This window comes from Chlorocebus sabaeus, chromosome 8 (assembly GCF_047675955.1).
Source record: "Chlorocebus sabaeus isolate Y175 chromosome 8, mChlSab1.0.hap1, whole genome shotgun sequence".
Classification (NCBI taxonomy): Eukaryota; Metazoa; Chordata; class Mammalia; order Primates; family Cercopithecidae; genus Chlorocebus; species Chlorocebus sabaeus.
The window spans coordinates 41,401,772-41,427,562 of NC_132911.1; the positions used below are offsets into that span (position 1 = coordinate 41,401,772).

Sequence of the window (25,791 nt, forward strand, 5' to 3'; positions counted from 1 at the left end):
ATTAGCCAAGCATGGTGGTACGCTCCTGTAGTCCCAGCTACTTGGGAGGCTGACGTAGGAGGATCGCTTGAGCCAGGAAGGGTGAGACTGCAGTGAGCTGTGATTGCACCACTGTATTCCAGCCTGGGCAACACAGGGATACCCTGTCTCAAAAAATAACAAATAAGAAAAGACAGTTGAGATTATCTTCCATAGAGACAGATAAACCCTCTCCCAACTCCCTTTGCTACATCTCAGGGACAGAGCGCCCAGCCTCACGACTGTTACACAGTCTAGTGCCACAGGTTTATTGAGGGGGCCATGCCCAGGCCTTGTGGCAGGCGTCTCCTTCAAGTGGCCCCCAGGTTGAGTGGCATCATTGGTGCTCCGATGTTCACACAGAATTGAACAGTTCTGTGAATTAAATAGTAACCTGGTTTTCTCTATCCATATACATTTTTTCTTGATGAGCATTAGATTATGGGTTTAAAAGGATACGGTCATGCTTGTTAACTTCTTATAATCTAAACTAGTGTCACAAATAAATAAGTTATTTATAAACATATTTTGACAATGATGTGTATAAGGTTGTCTGATCCTTCATTTTATTTTCCTCTTTGAAAGACTGACTGAACATGTGCAAGATAAAAGCAAGCTGCCTATCCTCATCTTCCCAGAAGGTAAGAAGGGGTTGGTTGCCATAAAGCACTTCTGTGAGGAGTGCAAGAGTGTGATGCTGATGTTTCGTGGGAACCAAGGCCCTCAGCCCTTGTTGGGGTTATCTGTTTTCACTGAATAATGTTAGGTCCCCTTTAGATTGGAAATAGGACTAAAAACTCAGGCAAGTTCAGAACTTGAACTAAGAATGCCATAGTGTAAACTCCCCAAATGCAGGAATTTCTTCTGTAATGTTTCAGCTCCTCATGGAGCTCGTGGAGTCCTCCTAAGACCACTGTGCGTCTCTGCTTTATCCAGGCTGTGTGCGTGAATCAGGGAAAGTGGTCCTGTAGCAGGAGAATTGGAGGCACCATCTTGCCTGTCTCGTTAAGTGTTTGTTTTTAAGTTAGGGAGATGACAGATGTATCTTATTGGAGGAACCATTAGAAGAATTTTGACTATTGTACTTAGTCTTTAAGAAACACCTAATATCTGGGGTAAAGGGCCAACAGAAATAGCATTTTATTGTCTCCTGCATTTTAGGAACCTGCATCAATAATACATCGGTGATGATGTTCAAAAAGGGAAGTTTTGAAATTGGAGCCACAGTTTACCCTGTTGCTATCAAGGTACAAGACCTCCGATGGTACACACTGTCATTATTGGGGCTGCTGTGAGTGGAGCGCAGCAGGAGGAGGTGGAGTGCCAGGCAGGCACTTTGTCCAGGCGTTCTCAAGCGCCCAGGTCCTCCTGTTGCTCCTTGCGCAACTTCCTCCGGAGCTTACCCACCCTGATCACCTGCCCCTCCAGCTGCTGGTTTGGTGAGAATGTGGGTCACAACTGCAGCCACATTTTCCGCAAAACGCCACTGAAGTACTGCCTTTTGCCTGGTGGAGGTCACCAGTCTGTGGTTGATGCCCTCAGCAGAGTGACATGGGACTGGGCTGATGTGGGTCAAGTGCTGCCAGAGGAGGATGCTGAGCACTCAGCACCCCCTTAGAAGGGCCTGGGGAGTGTGGGGTGGGGGACAGCCAGATTCCTGCCTGCATGCTGCTGCCGCCACTATTCAGGAAATGGCAAGCCCTTCACTTCTTACTTTGCTTCATAAACCTAGCTGGAATGTAGGCCCCTCCACCTGGAAAGGTGACCGATTGCAGGGCACAGAGGTGTAGTTTCAAGCTGGATTTTTGCATTTTGGGGGAGTTGTGAGAATGGGGGGGGGGTCCTTATTCCAGCGCAGTGGGAGAAACGGCTTCACTGCTTTTAGTCGTGTCATCTTTTAGACCTACAGCAGCTCCTAACAATGAGATGGACCCTGGGAGTTTATCTAATCTACGTCGACGCTTTAGGAACTGCTGCTCTAACCCTTCAGACACCCAGAGCTATAGGATGTGATTAGCCAGTCATCTGCACTTTGTTCCTCCCTGCTCTTACCCTCTCCACATCCACGAGGCCTCACATCATGACACCTACAAAACACAGGCCATCCTCAGTGTGGTTAAAGTATTTAGACTGCAACCTGAGAGCTCGGTAAAATGGTGAGCAGATATGAGTCAGGCTCACGCTTAGAATTTCTTTTATAGGGGACTGTGGGTTGTCCGCAGAGCATTCTGTAGAGTTGGTTCTGACTTTCTTTTCACCTTGCCAGTGCCACTGGAGAGGTGTTGTTCCTGGTGAGACAGATGCTTACCAGCCACTCACTGTTCATCATTTAGGCAGAGGACCAGGCCAGGGATGGCAGATGAATATTGCCTGCAGGGGACTCTGATTGACAGGTTAGGACTCACCAGAGCCTGAGGATGCAGGGTCTGGGTATAGCAAGAAAGAGGAACATAGTCTGGTAGCAGAGTCTGCCTTGGGTGTGGGAGTGGGGAGTGGCATCTGCATCCTATATTCTGGCAAAATGAGGACAAGTGCTTTGCAGTGTGACCGTGAAGCTGCTGAATGGAAGCCCTTACTGGTCCCTCCAGAACAGTGGCTCTTGAACTTAGGCTGCATTAGCATTGCCTGGAGGGATTGTTAAAATGCAGATTGCTGGGCCCCACACCCGGGGTTTCTGAACTTCTCGTTCTTTTTCTTTTGAGGCAGGGTCTCAGTCTGTCACCCGGGCTGGAGTGCAGTGGCACAATCATGACTCACTGCAACCTCGACCTCCCACATTCAGGTGATTCTCGTGTCTCAGCCTCCCAAGTAGCTGGGATTATAGGTGCACGCCACCACACCCAGCTAATTTTTTAATTTTTGTAGAGACGGAGTTTCACCCCAGACTGGTCTAGAACTCCTGGGCTCAAGTGATCCACCTGCCTTGGCCTCTCAAAGTGCTGGGATTACAGGCCTGAGCCACCCCTCTGGGTCTTCTGAATTTCCATTCTAACATGTTCTGGGGGGCACTGATGGTGCCTATTGGGACCACACTGTGGCAGCCACAGTTCTGAAGCAGTGCTCTTAGCTGCTGTTGAAACACGAACCCTGAGGAGTTTCTGCTCCTCTGCAAAGTAAAATGCTTATAAATTTTAGATACATTTCCATTCAGTCCACAGAGGAGAGCCCATGTATGGCTGAGAACATCTGGTCTACAGATGACTAGTTTTTGTGAACCCTTTATTGGTAACCAAACTTGGATAACCTTAGTGATTTCCAGGCTCATATATTCCCACCGGAATTCCGCCATGACCTGATGTGAGGAGTGTGTCACTGTGTTGAGCTTCTGCCTTGTTTCTCTGTCCACACACACTGCCCAGTGTGGAATGGAGAATCAGCCCGAAACAAAGGGTTCTCACACTCTTGTGACATCAGAATTTCTGTCCATATCAGGCTTTATGAAATATAACGACATGACCAGGTGCGGTGGTTCATGCATGTAATCCCAGCACTTTGGGAGGCTGAGGCAGGTGGATCACTTAAGGCCAGGAGTTTGAGACAAGCCTGGCCAATATGGTGAAACCCCGTCTCTACTAAAAATACAAAAATATTAGCCGGGCATAGTGGCAGGTGCCTGTAGCCCCAGCTAGTCAGGAGGCTGAGGCAGGAGAATGGCATAAATCCAAGAGGCGGAGCTTGCAGTGAGCCGAGATAGCGCCACTGCACTCCAGCCTGGGTGACAGTACGAGACTCTTAGCTCAAAAAAAATATATATATAATAATAATAAAAAAATAAAATAAAATTCTTTCTGATCATACACATTAGCTTAGTTTTAAAAACTTATTATTTTCCCTTGTTTCTGTTGGTATTATAATAACTCATTAAGCCTTCTGTGGTTAAATCTGAATTTCTTAGCTTCTATAATTAAGCCTCAGTTACCTTCATTTTTGTAGTTAGGGCCACAGTCTTGTCAAAATTATCCAATTTTTATACTGTGGATCATAAAAGTTAGGCTGGAAAGGCCTAAAAGATCATAGAGTTCAACCCCACCCCAGCCCATGCTCACATGCAGGACCCTGCCCTGGGCTTCTTCTCAGGCTTTCCCAGGAAAAGGGCATTTTTGATGTTGTTGGCAGCATGGCCGTGTGGCATAACTCTTGAAATTCTGGCTCCTTTATTTTTCCACTCTGGTCCTGGGTGTTTGCACAATGTCAGCCTACTGCCTTGTGTACAGGATCCCTTCAGACATTTGCTAGCAGCACCAGGCACTTTGTCCAGGCATTCTCAAGTGCCCAGGTCCTCCCGTTGCTCCTTGCGCAACTTCCTCCGGAGCTTACCCACCCTGATCACCTGCCCCTCCAGCTGCTGGTTTGGTGAGAATGTGGGTCACAGCTGCAGCCACATTTTCCGCAAAACGCCACTGAAGTGCTGCCTTTTGCCTCCCATTAGAGCCACTGGCAAATGAAAGGATCTGATACCTGCTTCATGGTAGAAGCAGCCTATGTGGTTGAGACCTCCCGGGGCTGTCAGCGTGAGCACAGAGCCGTGTCCTGAACAGACAACTGACTTTGTTGAAAGTGTAAATGCAAAAGCTTTCTAATAGTTTCCTCCCTGGTCTGGGCACCAGAAATCATATTTAAAACTTGGTGTTTGTGTAAGAAAATATCTTTATTTGGGGGAGGTACACTAGATGAATGACAGGATGCTGGGAGGGGAGAGATGGAGCAAGTGGGAAACGTTGGCGGTGGTTGAATCAGGGAATGGGTGCTTGGGAGTGCATGATCCTTTTCTCCCTGGTTTTGAAGATGTTTGAAAACTTTATATACCTATGAGTAAGACCTGAAACTAACCAAAGAGGGAGACATTTGCTTGAGGCAGGCTGTCAGGGGAGCCTTCCTTACTGATCTGCAGCAGAGGCCAGGTCCCTCAGGGGAGAGCAGTGTTGCTCGCAGTCAGAACCGGCCACATGGAGAGGGGCTTCCGCAGTACTCATGCAGGGTCAGGGAGCAGCGCCCCAGTACCAGCACGCCCAGTGGAGTCACTCAGAGCAATCACTGTGGACTCGCACACGTGAGAACTACTCACGTCTTACCTTCAGCTTTCCATTGTTTTCAGTATGACCCTCAATTCGGCGATGCCTTCTGGAACAGCAGCAAATATGGGATGGTGACGTACCTGCTGCGAATGATGACCAGCTGGGCCATTGTCTGCAGTGTGTGGTACCTGCCTCCCATGACTAGAGAGGTGAGTGCCTGCCCCAGACAGATCTGCACCTGCTCTGTGTAACGTCAAGCCGGGGCTGAGTGGTCTCATTTGTTCTTTCTTACAGGCAGATGAAGATGCTGTCCAGTTTGCGAATAGGGTGAAATCTGCCATTGCCAGGCAGGGAGGACTGGTGGACCTGCTGTGGTAAGTTTAGAGCCAGGCCTTATCAGCTGAGTTCCTGCAGCAGATGCTGTGTCATTGACTTCATTTACATGTCATTCCCCCTGCTGTGGAGAATTCAACTTGTCAGCTCTAGAGAGAGCAGTTTGACTCTCCCTGAATTCCAACCCAGAAGTGCCCTGTGCTTCCTTGACCTTGGGGAACCTGGATCAGGGACACCTGGACTGAAGCAGTTGATTCTGTGTACCTTTCTGGGGTTTGAACCCGTCTTCCAGGACACCTGGACAGTGCCCTTCTCTGGGTGGGCATGACCTGCTACTGATCTGAAAACCTCAAGAAGGCAGGGTGACTTTCCCTGGTCCCAGTGTATCTGGCAAAATTGAACCATCCTTAGAAAGGCAAAGGTTGTGTTTGTTGTATTCAGCTTATTACCTAATAGAGCAGGATTGACATACTTTTTCTGTAGTCAGTAAATATTTTAGGGTTTGCAGGCCATGTGGTGTCTGTTGGCGCTACTGATCTCTGCCATTGTAGTGTGAAAACAGATAGTCTATAAACCAATGAGCATGGCTGTGTTCCAATAAAACTTTATTTACAAAAACAGGTATCAGCTGGATGTGGCCCATGGGCTGCATTTGACCAGCCCTTATACTAGAGTATAAGATAGTTTTATCCCAAACAGTAGGAGAGTGACCAGAGGTGAATGCTGGTTCAGAGAAACTTTTCCACTCTGTGGGTCACTTAGGTTTAAGAGCCAAGGGTCAACTGGGGAGAGCATTTGACTTAGATGGGCATTATCTATGAGAAAAGAAAGGGTAGAAATTCACATTGTAAACCCAACTGTATAGTCTCAGGGATTAGATTGGCTCTCAGATCATGGCCTTTTAAAAAATGCTAGCGTGGATTGTGCACTCACTGTGTGCCAGCCACCGAGCTTCTGGGGCCCTGTGTGAGCATCTCTTTCACCCTCACAGTAGCTGCAGCCCTGTAAACAGTGTTCCCATTTTACAGATGAGAAACTGATACTCAGGTTAAATCACTTTTTTCCAAAGTCATAACATTAGCACTGGAGCTTGATTTTGCATCCACATCTAACAGACTTTTAGAGCTTCAAGGTTTAACTTCTGCCCCATCTTCCCATCTCTAAGAAAGACAGAGTGGCTGCTTTTAAAAACCATGCCTTTGCTATGGATTTTAAAGGGTGTAGTGGAGAGACTGAAAGCGGGCTTGGATTTTTGTAAGTTGTTGAAGGTGGTGATAATTCTAGAGTGTAGGCACAGAGGGGACCAGCAGGCAAGAGGGAATGGGACTGTAACAAAACAACCCCAAGTCTGGTGGGTTGGTTTGGGGCTGCTGCAGGGAGGCACTGGGGCAGTGAGGTTGGGACTCTGAGAGGCAGCCCCGGAGATAACCCTCCATTCCTGACGGCACTCTTTTTTGAGCATGGAAGAAGTCAGAACGTGCGTTACCCCTTGTGTTAGCTCTCTGCATGAATTCGGAGTATCCCTGGGTCTGAATTAAACAAATGACATTTTACAGATCGATACTACAGATATGTTATGAGTCGATATTTTGGAAGCATGTCTACCTTCCGTAATGCCAGAATTCCTCCTTTTCCTTTGTGAGGTGAAGATGAATGTTAGAGTAGAAAGAATTGTAAACTCCTTGGTAGGTTTAAGCAGTTACCAAGTACTTTCAATGTGAGTAGTAAATTCTTACTCCAGGGCAAGAGTGGACCTTTTGAGATAGAAAGGGTGAATATTGGGAGCCCAGAGCCCCAGATCCCCTGAGGTTGTCTTGGTGAGAGTGCCACGGGGTACCCTGTTTCTGGCAGGTTTTTCTTGGTATTTGGGCAGCACGGTGCATCTCCCATGGTGTGAGGGTGCCTGGGAACCTTCTTGGCTGTTACTACATCCAGCCTTTGTCTCTCCAGGGATGGGGGCCTGAAGAGGGAGAAGGTGAAGGACACGTTCAAGGAGGAGCAGCAGAAGCTGTACAGCAAGATGATCGTGGGGAACCACGAGGACAGGAGCCGCTCCTGAGCCTGCCTCCAGCTGGCTGGGGCCACCGTGCGGAGTGCCGACGGGTTCGGAGCTGGAGTTGCCGCCGCGGCCCCCACTGCTGTGTCCTTTCCAGACTCCAGGGCTCCCCGGGCTGCTCTGCATCCCAGGACTCCGGCTTTCGCCGAGCCGCAGCGGGATCCCTGTGCACCCGGCGCAGCCTGCCCTTGGTGGTCTGAACGGATGCTGCTGGGTGTCACGACCCAGGACGAGATGCCTTGTTTCTTTTACAATAAGTCGTTGGAGGAATGCCATTAAAGTGAACTCCCCACCTGTGCACGCTGTGCGGGCTGAGCGGTTGGGGAGATGTGGCCATGTTCTTGTGCTAGGGATGGCGGGACAAGAGTCTGTTATGCAAGCCTGTGTGCCAGGGATGTGCTGGGGGTGGCCACCCGCTCTCCAGGAAAGGCACAGCTGAGGCACCGTGGCTGGCTTCAGCCTCAACATTGCCCCCAGCCTTGGAGCTCTGCAGACATGATAGAAAGGAAACTGTCATCTGCAGGGGCTTTCAGCAAAAGGAAGGGTTAGATTTTTATGCTGCTGCTGATGGGGTCACCAAAGGAAGGGGAAGAGGCCAGGTGGGCCGCTGACTGGGCTGTGGGAAGAACATGTGTTCATACTCCAGGCTAACCCTGAACTCCCCATGTGATGCGCGCTCTGTTGAATGTGTGTCTCAGTTTCCCCATCTGTAACCTGAGTCGGGGGAAAGCGTGGTGATTCCTACCTCACAGGGCTGTTGTGGGGATTAAAGTTCTGCGGGTGAGTGAAGGACACGTCACGTTCAGTGTTTCAAGTACAGGCCCACAAAACGGGGCAGGGCAGGCCTGAGCTCAGAGCTGCTGCCCTGGGCTTTGGATTTGTTCTTGTGAGTAAATAAAACTGGCTGGTGAATGAACTGGGGGACTTCTCCCTTTACTTTCTCCCCTGGCTGTGGCCCTGAGTAGCGGGCTTCTCGTGAGAATTCCAGTTCTCTTCTGGGAGCATGGCCCTGGGGCTGCGGAGAAGCTGCCTGACTGCTGGAGCGAGGAAGCCTGCAGCTGAGAAGGTGAACGGGCTCGTCTCAGATGCTTGCAGATCTTTGGGTAATTTAGAATTTCCAGCACAGACGTGAATTTCTCCAGAGATTGGGGGTACACGGGGTGCTGATGTGAGGCCTAGGAGAAGCAATGAGTAAACTCCAGGGCGGGGGAGGAGCAGGGGCCCCGGGAGGGCTGCAGAGGGGCAGGGTGGGCAGGGCGCGTGCTGCATGGTGGCTTCCACACAGCCACAGCAGGCACCACAGGGAAAAGACTCGGCCACTGGTGCCTGCTGTAAGTCACAGTGGAGGCAGAGCCAAGGCCAAACAGCCCCTCTGGGTTCTGGGGTTTCACCAATTTCATGCCCCTCAGCCCCCCATTCATGTGCCACTAGCCCTCACTTGGGACCCACGCTCCCTTGTGGCACAGTCATGACGCCTCTCAGGATTTTGTGCCAGTGGTGCCGAGTGTCGTGTCCCTAAGGTTGCCCTCTGTCCTGCGGTTCAGGGAGGGGTGGGAGTGAAGCCGTGTTCGTGGGGCTGCAGACGGATCCACTTTGTCATGTGGGAACCTGCTGGGTTGGCCCTGCAGTCTCCCTTTCTCTGCGCCTACCTGTGACCTCCCCGGGAAAGCCTCCCATTTCCTCACCTACCCTCTTGCCAGCCCAGGGGAAATCCTCTTTTTGCTCTGAAATGAAGACTGAAAAAATAAAGTCAGTGTTATGACTAATAACGGTCTCTTAGGAACTGTTTTACAGAATGCTTAAGAATAAAAAGTGATTTTCAGCTTTTATAGGTGATGTTTACAGTGTTTGTAAACTAACTGGAGGGATCAGTAATTGGTCTTAAAGATCAGGTTCTCTTTTAAAAGGTTCATCTGAAACTATGATTTGTTACTTTCGTGATTTGCATAGGTATTTATGTATACACACACAGGTTTTGCTTTTGTTTGTCTCACATTCAGCACAGCTGTCTACAGCCCCTGCTGGCAGGTATGGCCACACCTGGTGTGAAGTCACGTGGAGTCAGCGCTGTGGAGGGAAGTCCTCTGCGGGCCAGGCAGTGAAGAGAGGACTGACTCTCACGCCTGCAGAAACAAAACCTCCCCTTTCTGTGTATGCCTTCTATCATCATCCAGGCGACTGCTCCATCCTTTTAAATTAGGGGTCCTGCAGGCCCCAAGTGACCCATAGAGTATCTGGTTTGAGATGACTGAGTTGGTCTTATGGGACAAAACCTCAAGACACTTAGAAATATGCAAAGTACAAAATAATGTGTTCCCTCCTGTTACCCCAGTGAGGGTGGGGCTGAGCTGGGAATGACACCCAGTGGTGTAATGAGTGCAACAAGTGCTGGCCAGCTGCTAACCCCGCTCCAAGCCTGCTGCATCTTCACTTCTCTGCGTCTGTCTCCTGAGTCATAACTAGGGACTTGGCTAGATGACCTCAGAGACCCCGTCCACATCTGAATTTTCTATTTTGAAGCCCATAGTTCAAACTTTGGTTTTGATCTCTGAAGTCTTCTGGGTTTGGAAATATGGGAAGTCAGCTCTGAATCCATTGCTTCTCTAAAACATCGGGGCTAGAGGAACTAACCCACTTGAGGGTGACCTCAAGGGCTTTAGGCAGCCATGGGGCTGGTGCCACACTGCTCTCAGGCTGGGCAGTGTCCTTTGTGGATCTCGGATAGCCTTTTTTACTCAAACATGAGACCTTCCACCCACCAGTTAGAAAGGGAACTTTTTTTTTTTCTTTTTTTTTTTTTAACACGGAGTTTCACTCTTGTTGCCCAGGCTGGAGTGCAATGGCACAATCTCAGTTCACTGCAACCTCCACCTCCCGGGTTCAAGTGATTCTTATGCCTCAGCCTCCAAGTAGCTGAGATTACGGGCATGTACCAGCACACCCAGCTAATTTGTTGTATTTAGTAGACTGGGTTTCACCATGTTGGTCAGGCTGGTCTCAAACTCCTGATCTCAGGTGATTCTCCTCAGTCTCCCAAAGTTCTGGGATTACAGGCATGAGCCACCGCACCCAGCCAAGAGGGAATTTTTTAATAAAGCTAGTGGGATTCCCTTGACAGCAGAACCAGCTTTGGGACTTGATGCTTCACTGTGTCAGAATCCAGTCCCTGCTGCTGCCTTTCAGAGATAGAAGAGGCTTGATGTGTGAGGGGTCAGGGGAGTGCTCCAGATCCCTGAATGTCCATCCCAGACCAGTGACAGGCACTTTTGGGCGCCATCGTGTGACCTTCACGGCAGAACAAACAGTGGGCACTAACCCTGTTGTCCTGTGGAAATCTGGGTCCCTGAATCCTGCCGTTTCCTTCCTGGAATTGGCCAGGAACTTGATTGTCTGGGCTAGTGCTTGCTGCTGTCCCCTGATGCATGAAGGATCCCCCCGTGTCATAGGTCCCACCCGCCTGCTGTGCATCCCGGGTGGCCAGACTTGGCTTCTCCAGGTGCACTTGTCCTGGGTGGCCCAGCCCGTGGGCTGGAAGGGCAGCTGCAGGCGCACTGCCTCGCAGACAGGTTAAGAGACGGGCACGCGGCCATCCATCTTCTACAGCACACACCCCCCGCTCTCCCCCCAGTCAATATGTCTCTCTCCGATGGGAAAGTTAATAAATTTTGCTCTAGATTAAAAGTATTGATCATTTCATTTGTAAACGATAAATAAAAAGGGGGAACTTTTCATTGCGCCGGGGGTGGCGCCTGGCGTGTGTTGTGGGGGTGATTGCACTGGCTGCCGGGGAGTGGGCTTCTCATATGCATTCTGGCCGGCCAGCTGCATTGATTTCCTATTAGTCTCCCAGCACCACCCAGTAACACATCATTTCAGCACCTGCTATTAATGGTCTTTTGATAAATAATCACTTGTAAGTCAATAAATTTTTATTAAACAGTGTGGCTCTTTGATTTATTAAAATCCGACCGTGTTTGTCTGGGAGAAAAGGGATGCCGAATTGAAGTGGAGGTTTTCATACATCTTCCTGACGCAGAGCAGTCACCACACACTCCAGAGAAAAACAATTGCATTTTAACAGAAACAAAACGGCCGAGTTTGGAACTTGGGCCCAGGGAAACTTTATCTCCGTCAGCCTGAGGCTTACTCTGCAGGGATCAGCCGCAGGCCGGAGGGCGCCGAGTTGAGAACTTTGTGTTGGTCTCCAAGAGTGCCCAGGTGCCAGGGCTGGATGCCCCTGCTGGGCTGCATTCTGGGGTGGCACCTACCGACCCTCTCCTAGCTGGGGTTGCACCCTGGGGCAGGCACCCTTTGCCAGCAGACATCTGGCATCAACAAGAGAAGCTCGTATGGCAGGACCCTTGAGCTTCCTTCCTGGCCAAATTGCCACCAGAGTCACCTGTGGCAGGAAGATGTGCCAGGAGACAGTCTTTTGCAGCAATCAGGCTGTGTGGATTATTTTTTTAAGTGTGGGCCAATAGCTGAAGACTGGAAATGCCGTTTTGTGAGATTTTCATTGGCATAGAGTTTGCTGTAAAGAGTTTGGCACTTCTCATCGAGACAAATATGGCCCCAAACAGATGGTCTTACATAGAGTGACCCAACCACTGACGATGCAACCAGAATTCTCACCCAGGGGGAAGTTGTAGGAAAGGGAAAACACTTTCTATTCTAGTGTTTCTAATAAACGTTTTTATTAAAGCGAATAGTTGGAACACCTTCTTGACCCTCCCTCGTTCAGGCTGCTGCTGCGGACTTCCTTCCCATTCATGCTTAGTGTAACGGATGGGAACACACAAGGGCTTTTGACAGCGGGACTCTCGGTAAGAAGTGAGGCTGCGGGCCTTCTCTGGGATTGTTAGGATTTCCTTTTCTCTTCTGGTCTCAGGGGACCTTGAAGGTGGTTAGGAAACTGGACGGCAGAAAACAGGTCTGAGTGTCCCGCAGAGCAGGCGAATGCTAATAGAGTGGTTTTCAGGAGTGTGGTCCAGGCTGTGCCCACGTGCAGGAGGCTGGTCAAGGACCTAGTTTCTCTTCCAAAGACTTCCAGCCCTGCCCCCAGGAATGTGCCAGGCTGGCCAGTGAAGCCGGGGGACACCGTGGATGTGGATTCCCAGCGCACCTTGCATGTTAACACGTACAGACTTCAAGTCCACTTTCGGGGTTAAGCAGGACACTTCTGAAACGTTTCAGTGAGGGTTTCAGTGCGCTGGCTCCCCGACACCTCACTTCCCGTGCCCACACCCATCCCACTGCACTGTTAGGAGCACTTTGCTGGGGAGGCTAAAGAATGATCTCAGGCTTTCTCGTACTCCGTGAGGTTACTTCCTATGCAGGAGTCAAATACATTAAACTGGGAAAAGAATGGCTCTTGCTTGGCAGCTGCCATTACAGTTGCTGATGGGGGCCAGAGGAGTGAGGTTGGCTAAAGGTGGGATAAGGGGATTTGGGCCATCACCCGGCAGGTACCTGCACCACCTGTTGATGTCACCAGCGGGAAGCCACAGCAAGGCGGATGTCAGGAGGCTCTGTCTCCCTCGAGAGCAAAAGAGGAGACCTGGTAATTCCAAGAGTAGCCATGACTGCACTCCCTTCCCTTGAACCCACAGGTCCCAAAATGCATTTATTGATTGTTGGTTTGTTTGTTTGTTTGTTTGTTTTTGAGACAGAGTCTTGCTCTGTTGCCCAAGCTGAGTGCAATGGCATGATTTCGACTCACTGCAACCTCTGCCTCCCAGGTTCAAGTGATTCTCCTGCCTCATCCTCCCGAGTAGCTGGGATTACAGGCACGTGCCACCATGCCCCGCTAATTTTTGTAGTTTTTAGAAGAGGCAGGGTTTCACCATGTTTGTCAGGCTGGTCTTGAACTCCTGACCTCAGGTGATCCACCCACCTCAGCCTCCCAAAGTGCTGGGATTACAGGCATGAGCCACTGCACCCAGCCCAGTTGTTATTTTAAGAGACTAGATCTCACTTTGTTGCCCAGGCTGGAATGCAGTGGTGTGATCATGTTCATGACTCACTACAGCTTGGGCTCCTGGGTTCAAGCAATCCTCCTGCCTCAGCCTCCCAAGTAGCTGGGACTACAGGCACACACCATCACACTGAGCTAATGTTTTAAATTTTTTGTAGAGGTAGGGTCTCACCATGCCGCCCAGGTTGATGTTGAACTCCTGGCCTCAAGCAATCCTCCTTTCTTGGCCTCCCAAAGTGCTGGGATTACAGGTGTGACACACCTTGCCTGGGCAACCAAAATGTACTTTCAGTGCATTCGAACTCCTCCATACGCACAGACTCAGCTCTGGATGGCTGGATGTGAGATCGAGAGGTTAACTGGTGCCTTCCCTTCTGATCCATCTAGAGTTCTAGGCAGATGTTCGGAGGCTCCCTTTGCTCCCTCTTGCCCTGTGTTCCAAATACAAACGAACACCTTGCCTCTCCCTGCTAAGGAGTCAGGACTGGGTGGGGGGCATAGAGGCCCTGCTCAGCCTCTGCAGGAGAGGCTGGAAACAGAGGCTGGGCGGGCCCAGCCCCGGGCTGGGGTCCCGGTTCCTGCTGCTTGGCGTGGGCTTGGGGAAGGGCTGCGCGTACGCAGATTGATCCGCCAGCTGTGATTTGTCATTTCTCCCAGGCAGGCGCTGTTTTCTCTTGGTTCAGGAGGCCCCTTCGACACCTGCTTTATTTTTCTTCCTGCGCTGACGTGACGGGAGACAGGTGTTAAACTACTTAATCACTTTAAAATTGTTTTAATTTTCTGTTTTTTATTGATCTCTCCAGCAACAATTAATCAGCTCACTGGACCAGGCAGTTAGTACATTAAAAATTGTCAGGGAGGCCGTGCATCTTGCAAAATGTCTAAAAAATATTCAGCTAGCAAATTTCCCTTTTCTTTCGCATGCAACAGTCCATGGCCCATGAAACTCCCACTCAGGAAGGGCCTCTACCTCCGGGACTCGTGTGCGGGGAGTATTCAGGCCACTGCAGGAGCTCCGGGCAGGGGCTTCCGGTAGGGCAACACTGGACGCAAGTGCCTGGCTCATCAGTCATTTGCCACCTTTCTTTCCACTTTGTTCTGTTTCTTGCACATCCGGGGTCTGCTTTCCCCAAGGACTTTGGTAGATTTTGTGGAAGGGGATTTGACCGTCTATGACTGCTCTGTGGGGCCAGGACAGAGGGTTTAGAGCAAGCGTCTCTTTCCACAAAACTTCCCAACATCTGGCCCCCGAGCCCACAGCCAGATTTCCCCTCCCTGGGACACCAGCACTTTTGGCTTGTCCATCTGACCATGCCGAAACCACCTCCCTGGGGCAGGGGTCCCCTGTGCTGGGTACACTCCATCTGCTGGCGGGTGACGGGGTGTCATGCTGCCTCTTCCCCGGCACTCAGTGATGGGCCTGAAGCCCTTCCACAGAATGTCGTGGGCAGTGCCACTCCACACCCACCGTAACTGTCACTGGCTCCTGTGCTGCAAGCCTTCACTGCCTGTCTTTTGTCACCCCTCTGGAAAATGATTTGTTAACTGCTTGACTGTACTTCTCATTCAATAAAATATGGACGGAACAACCAGAGACTTCAGCCTCACTTCTTGGGGTGAGAACTGTGTTTTCTAGTTTTTCCATGTTTGCCTAGTTTCCTATCACTTCCCAAGAGCAAGTCCCTTATTTCTTCCGGGGTGCATTAACCATCCTGCAAACTGTCCACAGGGTCTGGGTCGCCCGCTGCTTCCCAGGGGCACCACCCTCCCACAGCAGCCCTTGCTCCCTGCCCCTGTGTCCAGGCCCAGTGAGCCCCATGCAGGCAGACAACATTTCCTGCCCTCCCATGTGCTTCCCGCTCACGGGGCTCCCCAGAGAGCTAAGGTCCAGGCCCTCGAGACTCAGGGGTCCCAGTCCCTGCTGAGAAGGGCTGCCGGCTGCCCCCCGACCCCCCCCCCCCCCCCCCCGCCCCACATTCTGGAAAGTTGGAGGGCGTGGGCCTTGGGGGCCGGCACAGCCAGCCCTGGTTCTGGCCGTGGACTTATCTCCCTCGCCCCACCCACTTGGTATTAATTGGTATATGATTGGGCCGGGACATATAATCTAGTATTGATTTTCTCTCTGGACGCCACAGCTTTATTTGCTCACATCTGCCTTGTGTTTAATTGGTGCTTTGCTCTGGAAACAGAGATCTTATCGGCCTGCTGGGTTTCTTTTCCTGGGGCACACAGGCATGCACAGTCCCAACCCTGCCTCTCCCGGAGCCTCCCACAGCCAGGCCTGCCCGGGCTTAAGGGGGCAGCAGGGAATGACCCGGGGGGCTTGCTTTACACTTGACCTCCTGAGCTGGGGCCGATCCTTCCTGGAGTGAATGTGTGTGCGTCTGTGATGATCACTGGGGAATACTGGTTTTGGGTGGGGCCTGGGTTCATACCCGCTTCCTCCATGTATGTCTTCGTGGCTAGCCTATTTAGTTTCTCAGCACAGTAATATCTCTTCCTTATCTGAGAGAAAGGTAGAGTGGATACCTGCCCTGTAGGACTCCTGGAGATTAGCTTTCAGGCCCCACACAGCACCTGGCACTTGGTAGGTGGAATGAGCAGCAGCTCCTTTGTCATTTGCCTGGTCCCACTCAGCCCATGCAGCTCTGTCAGAGGCCTGTGAACCACAGCAACTCCATCTTGAATAGGGGCTGGATAAAATGAGGCTGAGACCTCTGGGCTGCATTCCCAGGAGGTTAAGGCATTCTTAGTTACAGGATGAGATTGGAAGTCAGCACAAGATACAGGTCATAAAGTCCTTGCTGATAAAACAAGTTGTGGTAAGGAAGCCGGCCAAATCCCACCAAAACCAAGATGTTGACGAGAGTGACCTCCGGTCGTCCTCACTGTTGTACTCCCACCAGTGCCATGACAGTTTATGAATGCCATGTCAACGTCAGGGAGTTACCCTGTATGGTCTAAAAGGGGAGGCATGAATAATCCATCCCTTGTTTAGCGTATCATCAAAAATAACCATAAAAACGGGCAACCAGTAGCTGTCAGGGCTGCTCTGTCCATGGAGTAGCCATTCTGTTATTCCTCTACTTTTTTTTTTTTTTTGGAGACAGAGTCTCACTCTGTCACCAGGCTGGGGTGCAGTGGTGTGATTTCGGCTCACTGTAACATCTGCCTCCTGGGTTCAAGCGATTCTCATGCCTCAGCCTCCTGAGTAGCTGGGATAATAGGTGCCCACCGTGACACCTAGCTAATTTTTGTATTTTTAGTAGAGATGGGGTTTCACCTTTTGGCCAGGCTGGTCCTGAATTCCTGACCTCAAGTGATCCACCTGCCTCGGCCTCCCGAAGTGCTGAGATTACAGGCGTGAGCCACGGGACCTGGCCTTAATCCTCTACTTTCTTAACAAACTTGCTTTCACTTTACTCTGTAGACTCACCCTGAATTCTTTCTTGTGAGAGATCCAAGAGCCCTCTCTTGGGGTCTGGATCAGGACCTCTTTCCTGTAACAGTTCCACGTGACTGCAGGCATGGAGAGAGAGAGCCGCAGGCATGTGCATTGGAAAGGCGGTATCTCCTGCTGACACCTCTGTTTGTAGGACTGGGCTGGGGGGATCATGTCCTCCTAGGGACCCACAATCCAATGTCAGCTTCTGACCCTGAGGCCCTGTGGTCGCCACCCCCCGCCGCCTTGTCTGAGGTTGAGGGCTTCTGTCCTCTGCACCCAAGAGCTCACCCTCAGGAGGGCCTTTCCTGCCCCTGCCCTCCCAGCTCCATCACACCCAGACCCCTGCATTTTGGCTTTTTGTTTTTCCCTCGTCTGGCTGTGGTCTGGCTGTGGTCTGGCTGTGGTCTGGCACTGGGGCTGTTCCACCCTGCCTGGGCTTTTTGTAGTAAAGGGAAGAGAGAAAGGCCAGGGGTAAACACTGATTTCCTATTGACACAACATTAATTCTCTTGCTTGGACAGGTGAATGTGCTTTCACTAACTTTACCAAGATTAATGATACTTGTTTGCTTGCTAAGAGTGGCCTAATGAGGGGCTTTGGAACACATGCCTTCTGGGCTGGCGGAGGGAAGGAGGCTGCAGGCTGCTGGACGTGGGAGGAGAAGCAGCCTCCCCACTCAGCTTCCAACGCCACGGCTCCTCCTTGGGCGCTGGTACCTTTCCCTAGCAGCAACAGAATCAAGGAGTTATTGGATAAAGAATGTGGGCTTTTTGTGTCCTGCCCCTGGGGTTATTTCTGACAAGGAGAACTTCTCAACAGACCTGCAAATGGGGTCCCTAGTCAGTCTGCCCCTACCTCTACCCCTGCCCCTACCCCTGCCCCTGCCAGTCACCGGAAACTCTCCTCCCACCTGTGCAAACCAGATCCTCCCTCCATTTGTGCCCAAGGCCAAGGTCAAATGTAGGATCAGTCTTTGCTTTATGGCTCTGAAGAGTAAACAATAGCATTGGAAAGGACAAGCTGGGGCTTCTGAGGTGGGACAGCTGGCAGAGGAGCATCGGGGCCACGAAGGATGCCCTTGACCTAAAGGGAGGTGACTCCTGGGCCTGTGAGTGATGCAGCAATAAGATTGGATCAGAGTTGTTTCTGCCTTGTGACTTTGTAGGTTCAGCACAGCTTGAATAGGGCAAGAAGAAGCCCTACAGCCTCTCTTCTCAGCAGAACAGCCGGTGGCAGATCATGAAAGCGGGTGCAGGGGTGGAGTCGCCCCAGTTGCAGGCTGTTCCAGATCCAGGGACTGCCAGGATCTCCTGAGGACCCCCTCACCAGGTGGGAGGCAGACAAGGCCATGCCACAAGCAGCCAGACACAGCAGGCCTCCACCAAACAGAAGCGCCAGCTCTCAGGCAGAGCCATGCTAGAATTGTAAGGCTGGCATTGCTTTCTTTCCAGCACTGAGCAGCAGCAATTTAGCAAATTCTGCTAAAGCAGGGTCTCTTGAGAAAATAAATAAACACAATCTTAAACCCCAAAAGCCTACGAAGGTTTTCTTCCGTAAGACCTTCCACGGGCATTGCGCAGCAGGACGCCTGGGCCTGTCCCTGCTCTTTCACCCTTGCCAGCTTTCCGGGTCATTCGTATCTTTATCATCTGGGGAAGAAGGAAAAACTACAGAAATCAACTTAGATCATATATGGACAACTCCATAGGGGGCAGGGAGAACCAAAACATATGGATTTAAATCAAATTGGGCTTTAAAAATCACTCTTTCCCAGGAGGGAGAGCATTAGGACACATACCTAATGCATGCAGGGCTTAAAACCTAGATGACAGATTGATGGGTGCAGCAAACCACCATGGCACATGTATACCTATGTAACAAACCTGCGCGTTCAGCACATGTATCCCAGAACTTTAATTTTTTTTTTTAAAATCACTTTCTGAAATGCCTCCGTCGCAAGTCCCTGGGGCGCTTGTTAACCGGGTAGGTTCCTAGGCTGCCCCTCCCTTCCCCTCCCACCTCCCACTGAGTCTGAATATCCCTGCTGGCTATGGGGTCTATGTGTCTGACTAGTCTGGTCATCAGGCGGGTTGGGAAGCTGCCTGCATGAACGTTGCTGGCTGAGGGGTATCTGCTCCATCCAGGAATACTGGCAGCCAGCAACAAAGCAGCAGGAACCACTCCAGTAAATGTGATGCTTGCTGTGAAAATGAACTGGAACACATTTGATCAGCGTGCCTTTGGTTAGAAGACTTCCTCTCATCCTCTTGTGTCCACTGTAGCTTGGAACTTCAGGCCTTTATACACCTGGGGAGTGGACACAGATCTAGATGAGAGCTGGAGGGCAGGGTGTCAGCCCCAGACCTCACACTTACTAGAGTTCTGGCCTCAGAAAAGTCTTCTCAGCACTGCATGCCTCAGTGTTCTCATCTGCAAATCAGGAATAAAACTGGATGGCTGGTCTGAGAATTACGAAATAATGTTCAAGAATGCAATCCCTATCAAAATTCCAATGTCATTTTTCATAGAAATAAAAAAAAATCCTAAAATTCACATGGAACCACAAAAAATCCTGAATAGCCAAGGTAATCACGAGCAAAAAGAACAAAGCTGGAGGCATCACACTACCTGACTTCAAACCATACTACAAAGCTGTAGTAATTAAAACAGCATGGTACTGGCATAAAAATAGAAGCACCAAACAATGGAACTGAGTAGAGTCCAGATATGATCCCACACACGTATGGGCAATTACTCTTTTTTTTTTTTTTTTTTTTGAGACACAGTTTCACTCTGTCACCCAGGCTGAAGTGCAGTGGCACAATCTTGGCTCACCGCAACCTCCACCTCCCAGGTTCAAGCAATTCTCCTGCCTCAGCCTCCCGAGTAGCTGGGAATACAGGTGCCCACCACCATGCCCAGCTAATATTTGTATTTTTAGTAGAGACAAGACTTTGCCATGTTGGCCAGGTTGGTCTCAGACTCCTGACCTCAAGTGATCTGCCCACTTCGGCCTCCCAAAGTTCTAGGATTACAGGCGTGAGTCATTGTGCCCAGACTGATTTTTGACAAAGGTGCCAAGAACACACAATGGGGGAAGTATAACCTCTCCAATAAATGGTGTTGGGAAAACTGGATATCCACATGCAGAAGAGTGAAATAAGACTCTTATCTCTCATCACATACAAAAATCAACTCACACTGAATTAAAGGCTTAAATGTAAAACCAGAAACTGTAAAACTTCTAAAAGAAAACGTAAGGGAAAAACTGCACAACATTGGTCTGAACAATGATATTTTGGCTTTGACCCCAAAAGCACAGGCAACAAAAGCACAAATAGACAAATGGGGTTATATCAAATGAAAAAGCTTCTGCATAGCAAAGGAAATGATGATGAGAGTAAGAAGCCAACTTAGAGACTGGGACAAAAAAATTGCAAATAGGCCGGGCGTGGTGGTTCACGCCTGTAATACCAGCACTTTGGGAGGCTGAGGCAGGTGGATCACCTGAGGTCAGGCGTTAGAGACCAGCCTGACCAATATGGTAAAATCCCATCTCTACTAAAAATACAAAAATTAGCCGGGCGTGGTGGCAGGTGCCTGTATTCTCAGCTACTCAGGAGGCTGAAGCAGGAGAATTGCTTGAGCCTGGGAGGCAGAGGTTGCAGTGAGCCGAGTTCGCATCACTGCACTCTGGCCTGGGTGACAGAGCAAGACTGTCTCAGGAAACAAAACAAAACAAAACCCCCCAAAACAAATCAAACACTTTGATAGCAAGAAAACAACCCAATTAAAAAATGGACACAGGACCTGAATAGACATTTCTGAAAATAAGACATATAAATGGCCAAGAGACATGAAAAAAACAATGCTCCACCTCACTAATCATTAGGGAATGCAAAGTAAAACCACAATGAGCTATCGCCTCACACCTGTCAGAATGACTATTCTCAAAAATACAAGTGTTATTGAGGATATGAAGTAAAGAAAACCCTTATCTGCTCTTGGTGGGAATGTAAATTAGATTAGGTATTATGGAAAACAGCATGGAGATTCATTCCTAAAACTAAAACCAGAGCTCCCATATGATCCAGCAGTCGCCTATTAGGAAAGGAAATCAATATATCAAAGAGATACCTGCACTCCCACATTTATTGCAGCGCTATTCACAATGGCCAAGATTTGGAATCAACCTGTGTCCATCCATCATAGACGAGTAGATAAGGAAAATGTGGTATATGTCACGATGGAATATTATTCAGCCTTACAAAAGAAGGAAATCCTGTCATTTGCGACATCATGGATGGAATTGAAGAACATTATGCTAAGTAAAATAAATCAATCACAGGACAAATGCCACACGTTCTCACTCATATGTGGAGTCTCAGACAATTGAATTCATAGTAGCAGAGAGTAGAGTGATCATTACAGAGACCAGGGGTTGGGAGAGTGGGGAGATGATGGTCTCCCACACAATTAGACAAGAAAAATGAGGTTGGTTGTTTGTTCGTTTTTGAGACAGAGTCTCACTTTTGTCACCAAGCTGGAGTGCAGTGGCATGGTCTCAGCTCACTGCAACCTCCACCTCCCAGGTGCAAGCAATTCTCCTGCCTCAGCCTCCTGAGTAGCTGGGATTACAGGTGCGCACTACCACGCCCAGCTAATTTTTTGTGTTTTTAGTACAGATGGGGTTTCACCGTGTTAGCCAGGATGGTCTCAATCTCCTAACCTCGTGATCTGCCTCCCAAAGTGCTGAGATTACAGGCGTGAGCCACCGCGCCAGGCCAGGAGTGAGGTTTTATTTGAGCTCTATTGCACAGTGTAGTGAATATAGTTAATAATAGTGTATTGTACATTTCAAAACTGCAAAGAGACTAAATTTCTATGCTCTCATCACAAAAAATGATAAGTATTTGAGGTGATGGATCTGTTAATTAGCCTAATTTAATTATTCCACTTTCTATTCATAAACATAGCATCACTTTCAACTCCCAAGATATACACAATTATAAACCATCAATTTATAATTAACATTTTAATAAAACAAAAAATAATGTACAAGACAGCCAGGCACAGTGGCTCACATCTGTAATCCCAGCATTTTGGGAGGCTGAGGCAGATAGATGACTTAAGCCCAGCAGTTTGAGACCCTTCTGGGGAACATATGAGATCCTGTCTCTACAAAAAAAAAACAAAAAATTAGCTGGGCGTGGTGGCATGCACCTGTGGTCCCAGCTACTGGAGAGGCTGAGATGGGAGGATTGCTTGAGCCCAGGAGGTAGAGGATGCAGTGAGCCATGACTGTGAAACTGTACTCCAGCCTGGGCACAGAGTAAGACTCTGTCTCAAAAAAATAATAATGTATAAGGAAGTGTCTTGAAAAACTTCAGCTTGTAATAGTGAGTATATTGTTAGTATGTTAGTGAGCTACATTAGTACGTTGTTAAAAATGGGAATTTGGTCATGGCTTTTCATATACTATATAGTCTCATTGAAATTCTATGAGTTCTTAATTTTAGGTAATGTAGACACAATGATTCTTACTGAAACACTTACCTTTATTTTAGTACTCCTTATATGTTAAAGAATATGTTTAGTAATCCTTATATGTTAAAGGATGTAATGCTTTTGGTGAGAATGGTGCTGTGTGGATCGATTGTGAGTCGCGTTATTGCTAGTGTACATTACTTAATGTTCTTGCTTCTTAACCACCGCCTCCCACAGGTCCCTCTGTGCCTGGTGAAGGCATTCCTCAGAGCACTAGCAGCCGCATTCCCTTCGTTTCTTGGTGCAGTCCTCTAGACTGTGAGGTCAGCAAGGTAGGGAGCTCGCCCTTGTCACTATCCCCAGCTCTAAGCACAGAGCAAGGCAAAAGGCAGACCTCAAATGTTGATTGCATAGATTTTCATTTACAGCACATATGACCTTCATTTTCTTTTAAACAGTTCAATAGCCCAGCGTTAATTCAAACAGGCCTTCTCTCCTCTCCCTTTTTATGGTGTTTTTATGGTGGTTAAGAGCGGGAGCTTCAGGGTTTGTCTTCTGGGATTAAGCTGTGTGACTTAGGACAGTTTACTTAACTTCTCCATGCCATGTCCTGGCAAGACAGTGGGTGTAATAGTAGTGTCTATTTGATACGGATTTTTGAAAACTACACGAGCTAAGTAAAGCACCTAGAATGGTGCCTAGCACATAGTGAATGTTTAACAAATGTCTGCAGAAAGTAGCAGCAGGAGTGGGGCAGGCTTGGCTGTTCCATTGCAGTGTGGTGAGGGCACAAAGCATGTGCTTTGGAGTGGAGCTGAATCACCACTGAGAAACCATGGGCCTGGGGCACTCCAGTGAACCTGCCTGCTTCAGCTTCTTCATCTGGAAAATGGGGGTGTTAATCATGCACAGCTGTTGGAGGATAAAAGCATGAATGTGAGGCATTTATTAATAGAAATATCCCATTTCTTTTTTCTTTCTTTTTCTTTTATTTTTTTTTAGATGGAGTCTCGCTCTGTCCCCCAGAATGGAGTGAAGTGGTACGATCTCAGCTCACTGCAACCTCCGCCCCCGGGTTCAAGCGATTCTCCTGCCTCAGCCTTCCCAGTAGCTGGGATTACAGGTGCTCGCCACCACGCCCAGCTAATTTTTGTAATTTTAGTAGAGATGGGATTTCGCCATGTTGGCCAGGCTGTTCTCAAACTCCTGACCTCAGGTGATCCACCCACCTCGGCCTCCCAAAATTCTGGGATTACAGGCGTGAGCCACCGCACCCAGTCGAGCCCATTTCTTAGAAGGTGCTGGAGTCTCCCCTGCACCTGGGCCTCCTGCATTATAGGGAACACACAAGCACCTCTTCAGCAGCCTGGTCTGATGCCAGATGGGTCCTGTCAGAGCTCCAGGCCCTGGGGACAAGATGACCATAGGGAACCTCTTAGCCTCGTTCCCAGGACCTCTGCCTTGGTATGATGGGAAATCCTTTCAAGCAGAAGTCTGTATTAGATTCCTCCATAAACTCCCAGCCCAATCTCAGAACCAAGCTGAAATGATGTGATCCAACAGTGATTACAGGATTTGTATGTATTTGGTACCATTTTGTTTATCTGCACATTATCAAGGGTGAATGAATTGTTCTAAGCAAGATAATGTTCCAATGAAAATCTTCTAGAATATTATGCTGTCCTGGCCATTTGAAGCAGAAGATAAAAAAAAAAAAAAACAGAGCTAATCTCAATTACTGTGGAGCCTCATTCTAAACAGGAGCCCTGTGATGTCCTCTGACTTTGGATTGGGTTTTCAGTGCTATCAGAGGCTGAACTCCTGGGCTTCCTCCTTCTGCCTCCTTCAGCCTCTGCTAGTGGTTTGCTTCCCTGTGTCTTCACTGATGGGACCCTCGGAGTCTAGTCTTGCACCTGTTGAATTTCCTGGCCTTACCTGGGAAAGCATTGCATGGACTCTATGGCAGCTGCCCTCTGGTCCTCAGAAGCTTTTCCTTATTCTGCTCACAGTCAAGTTCCAGCTGTGTTGCCCATGCTCATCTGCGCATACCTATCTGTACTTGTTTAACAATTTTTTCATTGAGCCTCCAATTTGGGCCAGTGTCTTAGTCCATTTGCATTGCTATAAAGACATACCTTAAGGTGGGGTAATTTATAAAGAAAAGAGGTTTCTTTTCTTTTCTTTTCTTTTGAGATGGAGTCTCACTCTGTCACCCAGGCTGACATACAGTGGCACAATCTCAGCTTGCTGCAACCTTCGCCTCCCGGGTTCAAGCAATTCTCCCTGCCTCAGCCCCCTGATAGCTGGGATTACAGGTGCCCACCACCACATTCAGCTAATTTTTGTATTTTTTAGTAAAGACAGGGTTTTGCCATGTTGGTCAGGCTGGTCTCGAACTCCTGACCTCAGGTGATCTGCCCACCTTGGCTTCCCAAAATGCTGGGATTGCAGGTGTGAGCCACCGCACCTGGCCAAGAAAAGAGATTTCATTGGCTCATTATTCTGCTGGCTGGGAGACTGAGCATCTGGTGAGGGCGTCCACCCCTATGACTCAAACACCTCCCATTAGGTCTCACCTCCAACACTGGGGATCACGTCTCAACATTGGAGATGGCGGGGACAAATATCCAAACGATAGCATCCAGGCACTGTGTCTGAGAAGAGGGGTGCTGTCCACACATGTGCACACAGACATGTCTGCTCTGGATCTCCTCACACCAGCAGGGAATTTGTTGAAATGCAGACTCTGATTCAGGAGGTCTGAAATAAGGCCCGAAACACCACATTTCTAAAATTTCCCAAGGGAGGCTGCTGCTTCTGTGCATGGACCACTTCTTTGCATAGTGAGGTTTATAGCAGGTGCACAGACTCAAACACCTGCCTGAGCCAGACAGGTGATGTTGCTGTGGAACCCAGGTGTGGGACGTGGGAAATGGTGGGTCACTCACTGGGCCAGGCTCGTCCTGCCTAGAGGCAAACTACAGTTTCTTTCTTTGTTTTTTGAGACAGGGTCTTGCTCTGTCACCCAAGCTGGGGTGCAGTGGTGCGACCTTGGCTCACTGCAGCCTCTGCCTCCCAGGTTTAAGTGATTCTCCTGCCTCAACCTCCCAAGTAGCTGGGATTACAGATGTGTGCTACCATGCCTGGCTAATTTTTGTATTTTTGGTAGAGACAGGGTTTTGCTATGCTGGCCAAGCTGATCTCGACCTCCTGATCTCAGGTGATCCATCCACCTCAGCCTCCCAAAGTGCTGGGATTATAGGCATGAGCCACCGCACCTGGCAAGCTACGGTTTCTATAAAAGCACTGTTCCATGAACAAACACATCTGCATGCTGAATTCAGCCCTGGGCACCTTGTTCAGACCCCTACTCTAGAGTTCAGATCTCAGGGGCTTGCAGATAAACTAATCTGGTCACTCACTGAGTCCTTCCGTAGCTTCCCAGCTAGTAGTTGACTTGCCA

At 49.3% G+C, this 25,791-nt stretch overlaps 1 protein-coding gene across 1 annotated transcript in view; it reads left to right on the top strand.

Annotated features, from left to right (window-relative positions):
* Positions 1–8,338, top strand: part of GPAT4 (glycerol-3-phosphate acyltransferase 4) — a 40,965-nt gene extending 32,627 nt beyond the window's left edge. The window contains exons 9-13 of the mRNA XM_007962286.3: positions 604–659; positions 1,180–1,265; positions 5,114–5,242; positions 5,328–5,407; positions 7,317–8,338. Coding sequence (XP_007960477.1) covers positions 604–659; positions 1,180–1,265; positions 5,114–5,242; positions 5,328–5,407; positions 7,317–7,425 — 460 coding nt within the window. The 3' untranslated portion in view covers positions 7,426–8,338. The remainder of the gene's footprint in view (positions 1–603; positions 660–1,179; positions 1,266–5,113; positions 5,243–5,327; positions 5,408–7,316) is intronic.
* Positions 8,339–25,791: the final 17,453 nt, after the last annotated feature.